We start from the raw sequence: 14187 nt of genomic DNA, 5'->3' as shown, positions 1-14187 counted from the left end.
GTCTAGTTTGATTGCCCAGCGTGATAGAGTGGCAAAAATTATTGGGCAGGAAGTCGGCTGTGGTCTGTGTAATCAGAACGATGGGCCATATGCTGAGGCGCGCGGATTGTTGAATGTGGCTGTTTCGCGCCCCCCACCTTATGACATTTCGGAGATTCCTGCCGTGCAAGCAAAGCAGATTAAGCAAAAACCGGGGGTCGGAAATCTTAACTTGTCCCCCAGAGAAATGTCTAAACCCATTGAGACGGCATTCACCGCCCCAATCCGACATCAGGCTTGGGGAGGATTGAATACTGAGATGGGTGCTGGCTGGGAGGATGGTCAATGGGTCAGACTCACAGCGGCTGAGAAAAACAGTTTGCTTGCAGGGTTGGAACCTTTTAAGTTGTATAACCCAAACAAAATTCTATGGGACAGGCTAGAGGCCGTTGCTAGGCAACAGAATCTGGGGATGGCAGATATACAGTCTTTGGTTGAGGGTTTGGTTCCCACCAGCAAATTAAGGGCGGTTCAGATTGCTCCTTTCCACCCCAGAGTCCCCACAGATTGGCCTGAGTTTTGTGAAGCTTACTCAGATTACAAGTTACGCGTGAAAGATATTTTGGGTCGGGGGTCTTTTCCCTGGACCAGTGTAACACAGATTAAACAGAGGGCTGGCGAAAACCCCTTAGAATACATTGAGCGCTTTCGCATAGCCTATGAAACGTACTGTGCTGCAAACAACAACGCAGAAGATCTTGATTCTGCCATAGTGATAGAATCCGCTACAGGCGGATTGAATAAACAATACAGAGACATGTTGTTGAACAGTGCCATTGACATCAGATATTGGGAGGATTTGCTTCGTTGGTGCTCTGTAAGCTGGAGCCGTTTGCAAACACGTGATGATGATGTTAATGTGGGTAAAGTATCTGCTGTGTCAGTTGAAGTGGAAATGAGTCCCCGCAATAACATAACCTGCTATAATTGTGACGAGAGAGGTCACACCTCTAGAGATTGCACCAAGCCTGTTGCCAGATGCAGAAATTGTAACAGAGAGGGCCACATTGCTAGACACTGTCGTAGTGGTAAACAAAAAAATCACAGAAATGAGAAAAAGGAAGGTCCTAAAAATGATGTTTCTGTCAACAGTGATGCTCCGAAGCTTAACTCTCTGACTACAGCTGAGCTCAAAAAGCTGAGGCAGCTGATAGGGGACGACTAGGGGTCAGCGGCCTCCGGTTCATGTAATTATGCAGACACCCGCCCATTCATACATTCGTTGTTAGGAGGCCGGCAATGCCTTATTTTGATTGACACGGACGCGACTGTATCAATTACAGATCTCGATCTTGAGATCACTTCTGAAACTTTGTATATAGAAGGTCTAAATGGCACAAATGTATATCATAAATCTGTTCCTATCCCTCTAACCATTTCTAACTCTGAAAAGTCTATTGGACTGAATTTTGGGTAGGGAAAAATACTGTAGGTACTCTAATCGGTGTTGACATTCTGAAAGAACTCGAAGCTGATGTTTTGCTTTCTCAAGATAAGCTAGTGCTTGGCTGCAATGAAACAATTCGCTTATCTCAGAGTGGCCCCCACCATGAGCAGAGATGTGCAGTGGCTGAACCTGCTAGTCTAACTGAAACTCGCCCTGAGTGGAAGTTTATAATTTCCAAATTTCCTGATGTATGGGCAAAAGATAAATATGATTGTGGTTTAGCACAGATTCAGCCACTGAGCATCCCAGGTCCTTTGCATGAAGCCAGAAGACAATATCCTTTGAAAAATGAGGCTCGAGAGGGGGCTGACACTGTTGTAGATGAACTATGCAAACGGGGGATTGTGATTCCCTGCTCCTCTCCCACTAACTCTCCCATGTGGCCTGTTAAAAAGCCGGATGGGAGCTGGCGTTTGACCATTGATTACACTTCTCTGAATTCAGTGACTGAGAAAATGCACCCTCTGGTGGCCAACCCCGCAACTATCCTACACGAGATAGGATCTGAACATTGTCTTTTTACTGCTTTAGACATTTCTAACGGTTTTTGGACTTGTCCCCTAGCCAAGGAGGACCAAGGCAGATTTGCTTTCATCAGCAGGGGTCGCCAATGGACATGGAGTCGTTTGCCACAAGGTTTCTGCAACTCACAAACACTGTTTCATCAGGTACTAGCATCCTTCATCGATCCGGTAAGAAAACAAATTGAATATGACGGATCTGTTGTCCTACAATATGTGGATGACATTTTAATTGCTAGTCCAACCAAGTTCAAACATTTGACTGCTGTACAGACTGTTTTGAATGCCCTCCAAAACGGGGAATTCAAAGTGAACTTGAAGAAAGCACAGCTAGCCCTGCCTGAAGTGACTTATTTTGGGCAAATTGTGGGTGTGCACGGCAGACGCATCACTCCTAAACGAGTTAAAGCTATCATTGAACTTCCAAAACCAAACACGGTTACTGGTCTAAGGCAAGTAATGGGTCTTTTGAATTACTGCCGCCAGTATGTTTCTGAATACACTGAACCTTCTAAACCACTCACAGAGGCGCTGAAAGGAGGAAAACCTGGATCGGAGCTGATCGACTGGACTGAGGAGATGGAGGAGGCGTTTGTGAGTATCAAAGAAACTCTTGCTTCCTCCCCAGTATTACGTCATGCCGATGCCAGCAGGCCGTTCCATCTATGGACATGGGTGGGAACTCGATCCTATTCAGCGGCCCTGGGTCAAAGGGTTCCAAGAAGAAACTCCTATGGGATGGTAGGATATTATTCTGCTCCTATTCCTGTTTCAATGGCAGGACAGCATCCGTGCCTGTTGATATGCGACTGTGCAGAGTGGGCTGTAAAGATTACCGAGGACATTGTGACTCATCAGAAGGTGATACTGCACACTAGACACTAGATTCTGAAATTGTTAACAAACACTCGTTTAGGCTCTATCTCTAATCAAAGACGAGCTAAATGGGAGGCCACTCTCTTGAGTAAAAATGTGGATATAAATACTGACATTGAAACTGCTATCAACCCTGCCTCCTTACTTCCAGAAGAAGGAACTGCACACAACTGTGCCCAACTGATCGAGACGGACAGCCAGAGCCCTCTTCAATCTGAACCACTTTCTGATGCCATGAAGTTGTTCGTGGATGGTTCCAGCTTTCATGAACAGGGAAAACGCTTCACTGGCTGGGCTGTTGTAAATGAACATGGTGAAACTGTTGACTGTGGTTCTCTTTCAGGAGGAAGGGCTCAAGTGGCCGAGCTGGTCGCATTGACACGAGCATTGCAGTATGGCCAGGGAAACGAGTCAATGTTTACACTGACAGCCGTTATGCATATGGTGCTGTTCATGACTTCGGCCCTGTGTGGAGACGCAGAGGATTTCTAACCACTGCCGGTCTGCCGATCTCTCATCAACAGCAGGTAAAAGAACTTATGAATGCCTGTGATCTTCCTGCAACAGGAGCAGTTATCAAAGTCACTGGACATGCAACGGACAATTCTCCTGAGGCCACAGGAAACCGAGCTGCTGACACAGCTGCCAGAGAGGCTGCAACACAGACTGAGACTTGCGTGAGTGTTATGGCTCTTGCTCCTCAGGAGAGTGAGACCCCCAGAGACCTTTTTAAACTCTATGATGAGGATGACCCTGAAGAGATAGAACAATGGACAAAATTAGGAGCTCAGAAAAATGCAGAAGGACTGTGGAAATTTAATGAGCGTTTTGTTTGTCCTGTTTCTGCTAGAACTGAACTAATGTCTTTGTATCATGGTTTGGCACATGCAGGTCATGAAAAACTACATGCAATGATTTCCAAAACCTGGTGGTGGCCCCGACTGAGGGCTTCTTGCAATGATTTTTGTAAGAGATGTCTAGTGTGCCTTAAGGTTAATTCTTCTTCTAAGCTGAAAATTCCCTTAGGACATGCCCCTTGACCTCAAGGGCCGTGGACACACCTCCAAATTGATTTCATAGGTCCACTGCCCCCTAGTGGAGGTTTTACATACATTCTAATGATTGTTGATCTGTTTTCCAGATGGGTTGAGGCATTTCCACTGAGAAACTGCACCGCAGATGCAACCGCCAAGATTATGTTGAATGAAGTTTTCCCAAGATGGGGTTTGCCCTTACAAATTGATTCAGATCAGGGTACACATTTTACTGGGAAGGTGATAAAAAATGTCATGAAATTGATGGGGGTGAGGCAACACTTTCACATTCCATTTAGGCCCCAATCTAGCGGATCTACTGAACGCACTAATCGTACGCTTAAAACTTCATTGAGAAAGAGATTGTTGGAGTGGGGGAAAGGGTGGCATGCGGCTGTCCCAGCGATTTTGTTAAGCATGAGAGCCAGCCCTAACAAGACTACACAGCTCAGCCCTTTTGCGGTAATGACAGGTCGCTACATGCGGCTGCCCTGGGATGCCCCCTTGCAACATGAGGGACCATCAGGGCCTTTGAAAGACGCTTTACAAAATTATCTGAAAGCTTTGGATGACAGTCTGCGAGACACACAGGTTAGTGTTAGCACACGACAAGCAGATCGAGATAATGTTGAGCAAAAAGACATGCCTGCTTTGCCTGAAATAGGTGACAATGTAATGTTACAGCGGGAGATAGTTTCCCCCTTAGGTCCGAAATTTGATGGGCCTTATCAGGTGGTATTGACCACTAACACCTCTGTTCTACTGGACAGGGGGGTTTTGGGTACCGTATGGAGACATTGGTCACAGGTGAAACCACTTGAAAAGTGTAACAACTTACTACCTCGGGATCATTAAATGTCTGTCGTGTATGTTAAAATTCTAGAATTCTAGAACAAATGTTTTATCATTACAGATGGCTGAATCCGACGACATACTGAAGCTGCTAATTCTTCAAGAAGAAGTGCATAGTGAGAGACGACTGAAAGTGAAACGAGCTTTCATCCGATTGGTACTTCCGCTCTCGTTGGTATTTTTAATTCTGATCGCTTTATCGTTTTTGATGTGGATTCAAATTTCAATTTGGACAGGGAGATTCCATGCGTTTTCAACTCATTGGGATTGTGAGGAGATCGATAACCGTCCATCATGGGTACAATACCCATGTCTAAATTCAACTGAGGGTCTAAATTTAATTCCGACCATGTACCAAAAGGTAAATGATCGTTGTTATCGTCTGGACGGAAATGAGACAGTGACCTATTGGCTTGGTCACTCCCCAAATTATCCCGATACTACCCTCATTATGCAAAAAGGTCGGTGGATGAGGAGTGGAGGCGTTGACCTGTTTGAAGGAGATTTCAGTTCAATGAGCTGGATCCCTGACCACATAGCTCGTGAAAACATGAGTGCATGCTCTATACTGAATGGATATGGTTAATCGATATTTGTTAAAATCTAGAAAAGGTGAGAGTAGAGCAGAACGAAGGAGGCGTCAGGTAGCAGATGTGAATGACTCCCACATGATTTTAGGTGGAAAAGCAGTGAAACTTCCGTTATACCCAAGTGCTCCTGATCCTCGCCACATCATGTCATACTATCTTCCCAAAGCTAAGAATGAACTTGGTTACAACAAAGTCGTTAAAGATGTAGCCCAAAGCTATATTATACAGCAATATTGTGATTAGAGAAGAACCGGGGTCTGATGAGTATCAAACAGCAATAAATGATAAGGATTTGATGAGATGGGGAGTGTTAGTCCCAACTAAATGCCACATGATCCGATGGGACACTAATAGGGCTTACGGTGCAGTCTGTGATAGGTTAGGACGGATAGATAAAACTGACAGGGACAAGTTCGATCTGAATGGCAGTAAAAATGGTTTGCCTGTTATTAATGCTTTGTCCCTCTCTTGGCCCAGGTACACTAGATTCAATGACCCTTGGAAGGAGACTGCACATGTTGAGCGTTGTTTAGGTAAAGAAATTCAACAGTGGTTTGTTAAGATGTTTCCTCCTGGAGATGCTGATAAATGTAGAGAAATTTCTGAGAAGCTCACCGGTGTGAAGATGGAGATACCCTGGGAGGTGTGTAATGCTTCTTTTGTTAAGTCAGGTTACACTTGGGCTACTTTTTCTGATGTGTTGCACCAGTATGAGTTTGCTAGGAACCTTGCTAACAGAACTGTTTTCAACATGGATCACTTGCATGATTACCTTGAAGATAAATGTTATAATCCTACATCGATGGCTTATAATGTGACAGCATGGATGCACTTGCAAGTGTTTAAACTGAATATTGAAATGATGTACACTCGAGCAAAGACTAGTCTGGTACCTTTAAAGTATGAGGAGCTGTTGTGGGACAATTATAAATAATTTCAGGTGAGGATGTGGCCTCAGTTGTCCGATGTAGCTATTGGAGATGAGTGGTTTGACAGGGCAAAACAATTTAGACACTTTCTGAGTCCAATTCATTCAGTACAGGAAATCAGAGATCTAGAGTCTAAGAGTCCATCAGAGGACTGTGCTAAACACAGGTTGACACACCCCATGGGTCCTGCATGGCGTCCAGTTGATAAGAGTAAGAAAGCTAACGAAGCAGAGCTGTCTCTTTGTGTTGCAGAGTTGAAGCAGAAGACTGAATATTTTCCTCGGTTGAAGGCGCAAACAGCTCGACAGAAATTTATCACTGCATTTCTGGAACAGATAAAAACTAATGATCCATTTGCAGGTTATGAGTATTTGAATTCTGTATGGCTTAAATCTAAGGGCACTCCATGGTATACTGATTCGGAACCTTCGTCTGCTATAGCAGTAGCATTGGTTTTGGCTTTTTCGGTAGGAGCAATATTTACTGACATGACGGAAACAGTGGAGGAATATGTGGAGGAAGCTTGGGAGGAGTTTGTGGCTGCGTCAGAGGATTTGGTCATGGGAGCTTTTAAATATGTGTTATATGCTTTTGGAGCTCTTTTGGGAGTGGGTGTCCTCTGTCTGCGTGTGTGGATGTGTGTTCGTTTCTGTTTTTCTTATGTATGCAGGTCATACATAAGAAAATGAACCCTTCCGAGGAGGAGAACCGACATTAGACCACATTGGTCTAAAACGGGGGACTGAAGGGTGAGGGTCAAAATCCCTTGTCTCTTCAGATATATCAATACACACATATATATATATATATATATATATATATATATATATATATATATATATATATATATATATATATATCCTTTTATATCAATATCTATCTGTATTCTGTTGCTTAACTTCGTTAATAAAGTGATGAATTAACTATATGCATGATCACATAATCAATTCTATTTTCTTATGCATAACTGAAATATACTTTGAATCATATGTGTGTTGAATTCTAACTAGTCTCTTTTAGGAACATTCCAGAGACTTTCTCTCTGTCCTGCACGTAGGCTGAAGGTCTTTTGGGGATAAGCTTATCTGTGATGCTCTGGGAGAATGCGTTAAACATAGGTTCCAGATGTATTCTGTGTTTGATTGTTACCTTTCCATGACTAATTATATGGTTTAAAGTCCTATGTAATAATACCTGAATAGTAGAAGTGTGATTTTCTCTTATTATTTCTTTAGGGAAGAAATGTATGTTATTTCTACCCCTTTCCTCTGCCCGAGGAGTGAATATTTTCTCTCTCTGTTTTGGTTTAAATGGCCTGATAACATGGTGCTCTAGCTCTCTTGTGCCCAGAGAAGAACTGTCGTTCGTCAGTGTTTTGTGTGTGTGTTTGACTTTCTACCCAGGTTTTGAACCCAGGGATGCACACCAGGCCGACTCGAAGACGCCCCGCAACCATCTGCGAGGTCACTTCAGATCTCGGGCTCGGATGACAAGTGCGCTGATTAATGTTGATAGGCCGCATAGCTGTCTATATGTTGTGACTTTATGGTCTTTTAGCCAATCAGGAGTAAAATAATGGAATGTACATCCTTGCAAATGGTATAATTGATGTAAGATTTTGTGTAAGGTAAGAGTTGGCTTTCGATCTCCTCGTGAGACTTTGCCGCTGGCTCTACCAATTTCACTGCAGACTATACTTCAGTAAATTTTTGATTCTTTAATTGAACTTCTCGACTCCTGGTCTTCTCCATATCTGGTCCGGGTCATAACTGTTATACCCCTAACACTACAATTTCCAGGACATTTCTATGACCTTTGCAGTTATTTATAATTACTGGATAAGGATTTCTTAGAAATGGTTTTAACTCTTTAAGCTCTGATGGTGTTTTTAAATATTTTCTGTTTCAGTGCCATATCCCAAACTAGAGGCTTATAACTATACAAAAAACCAAAGAGGGTCAATTGTTTGGTATAAATTTAAAGAAAACTTTTCAAATTTGTAATGATATAGATTATGAAACTCTCAACATTCGAAACTGCAGAAAAAAAAAAAAGTTATTCTTATTTTTCTGATTTGACATTATATCTCAGAGTGTAAATATGGTAGCTCCGAAAAACAATTGTTCCCAATCAGTTCTACTGTAACGGAGTAAAATTTTGTGTTGATATGACATAGCAATCAAATGTTATAGCATTACATTATTTATTATAGTGTCAAAAATAGTCTCCAAACAAATAAAACAATAATTGTTCATCATTCAGTTTAATCATTCAATCAATCATCTGATCCAGGAAAGCTAATGTGTTTTTAGCCAGATAGCACATTGTCTGACTAAAGTGTGCACATTGTGCTTCGTGTGGATTATCTAATGATCCATGCATCGGATTATGTTGTGTTTGGGGAATCACATTTTTATGGGAATCACCTCCTCTAAGTAATTGTATGTGATATTTTCTGTATTTTTCATAAAGTTATAAGAAAAAACGTGGCTTATAAGCAAACCTGTTTACATGTAACATGTATGTCAAAAGACATGTACTAAGCCATTACTCACTATATTTTATCTGCGGGTAAATAAATAGGCTGGATGTATTTTACTCTTTGAGAGCTTTCCAACGACATATGACACATGGCTATTTGATCAATTTAAAATTTTTACCGATTACAACACAATTTACAGTGCTAAATGATTAATAAATTATCAATATGGAATATTTCTGATTTGTCTGCAAATTTCAAAGCACTTGTTCAGTTGAGGTTATAATGTTGTTAGGCATACCTCGTCTTGTCTCACTGTTGCCCTTTGTTTGTCATTTTTGTCACTTTTGTAATTTCTTAGTTTTCACTTTTGTCACCCTTGTACTTCCATAGTTTTCTTGTCAGCCTTCGTGTGCTCTGTTCATTGTTTTCACCTGCCCTCGTTAGTTGTCTTTGGTTTTAGTTTATCACCTTGTTATCTTGTTTGAGTTCTGTTTGTTCATTGGGTCCCGTCTTCCCATGTCCATGTATTTAAACCCTGTCTGTTTGTTCAGTCGCTGTCTATCGTTGAATGTTGTCATGCCTGGTATGTGTTCCCTGCCCGAGTTCTCAGTTTTATGTTTATTTCCCCATTGAGGGTTTTAATTGGGGTTTATTGGTTTGTCTGTTCATTAAAGTAAGTTTGCATTTAGATCCAGTCTCCTCGTCTGCCTTCACGCGTAACAGATATCTTGGCTTGTACTCTAGAGTACAGCTGCTAAGCTTTAAAACAATACCTATTTTGTGTTGGTCAAGACTGTAGTTATTAGTATTTTATTAAAAATAATTCTCGGCAGGCCCTCCAGGCCAATGTGAGCATATGGCAGGGCAGATTTTAATTTGTATGTCAGTTACCAACTGAATTAATGCATCTCAAAAACTGTACTTATCAGTGTACAAATCTCCAAAAAGACCCTTACCCAGGGTTGCTGCAGAGTTTTTAAAATCAAATTTAAGATCTTTTTCAAAACCTGAACAAATACAATTAATATTGTATCCCTATACGATAACAAACCCACACAATTTCAAAATAAATCAAGTAACACAGACTCTTACTTAAATAGGCAGGGGCACACATTCAACATGGCCTTAACATTGCTTATCAGTAAAACAGGGTAGGCTATATGCAAGTTTGAAATACTCAAGACATGCTTTCCGCATATACATTACATTAAAATTGGTTTATGTACCATTATATAAGTACAAATTAGAGATCGACCAATATTGGATTTTGCTGATATTGTAAGCCATGCTCATTTTAAACTCTTGTTGTCAATCTTACATATAGCACCTTTAAATGTTCTTAGTCCTTCCTTCCTGTGATGTTGAGGGCCAGACAGTGGCTACAAGAGTCCATATTGAGTTAAATTCCAGATGCAGTTAATGGTGCAACCAAAATACCAATAATCAGGAAAAAACATGAAAAAAGATTTGATTCATACAGCGGAGCTTTTAACTTTGCGCTTCACTTACTTCCAGCTTCTCTACAATATAAACAATTAAAAGTAAACATTGTCATATTTCCTTAACACTATATTAACATCTTCAACAGTTGATCATTAACGATCGCTTGCCATACATTTCCGACATGGCCTAACGATTGCAAACTGCTCTGCAACAACTGAAAACACTCACAAGCCCTAGTGTGCTTGGAGAAAATACAAAAGTGACCGTATTCTTTTGAAGTTTGATAATTATATTAGGTCATATCACGATTCCTGTCTTCCTGCCCGTACATTTATGACCCCTTTAAATGATAATTAAGAATTTTTATGACTTCACATTTTGGAAAACTGAATTTAAACTTTTTAAGGATCCACGGTAGCCCTGTTAATGGACAGACTGATGTTATCATGCTGGCTTGAGGACAAGTTTTACTGTGTACAAAGAGCAATATGTACCCAAATGAAAACATTTATAGCAAAGCAAAACTATCTTTTTCAGGCCTAGAAATCTCAGTTTTAAAATTCACTGATATTTCAAGGTTAACTATGACTGTGGAAACCCTGTGTAAAAGAAGTGTAGGCTGCAGACAAATATGATGTTGAAGGTTGTGCTGGTGAATGTGACAGTGTTTCAATAACACTCACACAACAGAGCATGCAAAGGAGCCCTTCTGGGTCTGACTCTCTCTGATGAGGAAGGTGCCATCTCGTTTGCCTCTCAGGAGATCCTCTGCCTGTGTGCGCTTAATGTCCCCAACATACCAAGAGCAATCGTCGTGATGCACTTGATCATCATCATCATCAAACAGCGAGTAGAAGCTGAAAGTGTAATAATAACGGTGTTGTTACTACATGCGATTTATTTGACAATTACTTAAAAAAAACTATAGGGTTTCATTTAATTAATGTGAAATAAAACATTTAAGGTAACTTTCCAGCTTCTTGTCCACATTAGTAGCTACAGGGTGAATGGAACTTACTCCTCTGATTCGTTCCTTATACCAAGCCATTCATTGATCCTCCTTTGCTTGGTGCCTTTCTGAGTCAGCCATCTGCAAAAATGGAATGCCATTTTTATCAGACGTGATAGTCTGTGAATAAATGTTTTTTATACACCACATTTATCTTATCCTTACACAAGGTATTGGTCCCTGATCTTCCTCAGTTGTATGAGGTCTGGTTTCAAGCTGTTCATCCTCTTGTCTATCTCTCGATTGTTTGTGGCTTGCCGCTTCAAGTCTAGTTCCAACTTCCTCTTGCTGTCATGAATCTCTGTCACTCTGGATTTTAGCTTCTCAGAATTGCTCTGAATTCTGAACAGACAGATAAATGTTTTACCATTACACACACACATACACATTTTTACATGCACTTAGGTTGAAGACATCCAAACAAATTTTTTAACAGATTTAATAATAGCAAACTATAATTTTTTGATAGCTTTTTTGAAAGTCGTTTATGGCATCTACATTGTGCATGACACAAGTAATTTTTCCAATAATTGTTTACAGACAGATTGTTTAGTTTTTAATTAACTATAATCACAATTCCAGTGGTTCAGAAGTTTACATACACTAAGTTAACTGTGCTTATAAGCACCTTAGAAAATTCCAGAAAATGATGTCAACCCTTTAGACAATTAGCATCTGATAGGAGGTGTATTTAATTGGAGCTGTACCTGTGGATGCATTTTAAGGCCTACCTTCAAACTCAGTGCCTCTTTGCTTGACATCACAGGAACATCAAAAGAAATCAGCCAAAACCTCCGAAAAAAAATTGTGGACCTCCTCAAGTATGGTTCATCCGTGGGAGCAATTTCCAAACACCTGAAGATACCACGTTCATCTGTACAAACAATAGTGCGCAAGTACAATTCATGACATCACCGGCAACAGCGTCGCCTATGGGCACACACCCATCTTCGCTGAACCAGACAGGACTGGCAATTTACTGACGAGTCGCGGTTTTGTCTCACCAGGCAGGGTGGTTGTACTCACGTTTATTGTCGAAGGAATGAGCGTTACACCGGGGCCTGTGCTCTAGAGCGGGATCGATTTGGAGGTGGAGGTTCAGTCATGGTCTGGGGCGGTATGTCACAGCATCATCGGACTGAGCTTGTTGTCTTTGCAGGCAATTTCAACATTGTGTGTTACAGGGAAGACATCCTCCTCCCTCATGTGGTATCCTTCCTGCAGACTCATCCTGACATGACCCTTCAGCATGACAATGCCACCAGCTATACTGCTCGTTCTGTGCATGATTTCATGCAAGACAGGAAGGTCAATGTTCTCCCATGGCCAGTGAAGAGCCCGGATCTCAATCCCATTGAGCACGTCTGGGACCTGTTGGATCGCAGGGTGAGGGCTAGGGCCATTACCCCCAGAAATGTCTGTGGACTTGCAAGTGCCTTGGTGGAAGAGTTAGGTAACATCTCACAGCAAGAACTGGCAAATCTGGTGCAGTCCATGAGGAGGAGATGCACTGCAGTACTTAATGCAGCTGGTGGCCACACCAGCTACTTTTGATTTTGACCCCCCCTTTGTTCAGGAACACATTATTCCATTTCTGTTAATCATATGTCTGAAAAACTTGTTCAGTTTATGTCTTAGTTGTTGAATCTTTTTATGTTCATATAAATATTTACACATGTTACATTTGCTGAAAATAAAAGCAGTTGAAAGGGAGAGGATGTTTCTTTTTTTGCTGAGATTATATTGACATAACCTGAAAGGCTCTGCTCCATAACCACCATAAAAAAGCCAGACTACAGTTTGCAAGTGCACATGGGGACAAAGATCTTATTTTTGGAGAAATGTCCTCTGTCTGATGAAACAAAATGTCCATAATGACCATTTTTATGTTTGAAGGAAAAAGGGTGAGGCTTGTAAGCTAAAAAACATCCTCCCAACTGTGAAGCATGGGGATGGCAGCATCATATTGTGGGGTGCTTTGCTGCAGGAGGGACTGGTGCACTTCACAAAATAGATGGCATCATGAGGATGGTATATTATGTGGATATATTGAAGCAACATCTCAAGACATCAGTCAGGAAGTTAAAGCTTGGTCGCAAATGGACAATGACCCCAAGCATACCTTCAAAGTTGTGGCAAAATGGCTTAAGGACAACAATGACAAGGTATTGGAGTGGCCATCACAAAGCCCTGACCTCAATCCGATAGAAAATTTGTGGGCAGAACTGAAAAAACATGTGTGAATAATGAGGCCTATAAACAAGACTCCGTTACACCAGTTCTGTGTGGAGGAATGGGCCAAAATTCCAGCAAATTATTGTGAGAAGCTTGTGGAAGTCTTCCCAAAACATTTGACCAAAGTTAAACAATTTAAAAGCAATTCTACCAAATACTAACAAAGTGTATGTAAACATCTGACCCACTGGGAATGTGATGAAAGTAATAAAATCTAAAATATATAATTCTCTCTACTATTATTTTGACATTTCACATTATTAAAATAAAGTAGTGATCCTATATATATATATATATATATATATATTATACACATAAACAGGCACACCGATTACCCACAACATTAAAACCACTTGCCTGATATTGTGTTGGTCACTTTCGTGCCGCCAGACGGGCTCAAACCAGCCCGTCTGGCACCAACAATCATTCTGAATTCCATGTGTGAATTCCCTGTTCTGATGGTTGATGTGAACATTAACTGAAGCTCTTGACCTGCATCTGCTTGATTTTATGCACTGCTGCCAAATGATTGGCTGATTAGATAATCATATGGATGTTGTCAGATGGGCTGGTCTGAGTATTTCTGTAACTGCTGATCTCCTGGGATTTTCACACACAACAGTCTCTAGAATTTACTCTGAATGGTGCAAAAAACAAAAAATATCCAGTGAGTGGCAGTTCTATGTATGGAAATGCCTTGTTGATGAGAGAGGTCAATGGAAAATGGCCA

The 14187-nt window shown here is 41.1% G+C and overlaps 1 protein-coding gene across 1 annotated transcript in view; it reads right to left on the bottom strand.

Annotated features, from left to right (window-relative positions):
- Positions 1–3339: 3339 nt before the first annotated feature.
- Positions 3340–14187, bottom strand: part of LOC127649453 (phosphatidylinositol 3-kinase regulatory subunit gamma-like) — a 51083-nt gene continuing 40235 nt past the window's right edge. Inside the window, exons 13-16 of the mRNA XM_052134546.1 lie at positions 11388–11564; positions 11232–11303; positions 10897–11070; positions 3340–3636 (exon numbers count right to left, since the gene is read on the bottom strand). Of these exons, the coding sequence (XP_051990506.1) occupies positions 3372–3636; positions 10897–11070; positions 11232–11303; positions 11388–11564 (688 nt within the window). The 3' untranslated portion in view covers positions 3340–3371. The remainder of the gene's footprint in view (positions 3637–10896; positions 11071–11231; positions 11304–11387; positions 11565–14187) is intronic.

The sequence above is a fragment of the Xyrauchen texanus genome, chromosome 9 (assembly GCF_025860055.1).
Source record: "Xyrauchen texanus isolate HMW12.3.18 chromosome 9, RBS_HiC_50CHRs, whole genome shotgun sequence".
NCBI lineage: Eukaryota > Metazoa > Chordata > Actinopteri > Cypriniformes > Catostomidae > Xyrauchen > Xyrauchen texanus.
This window is presented reverse-complemented; position numbering and strand designations above follow the sequence as displayed.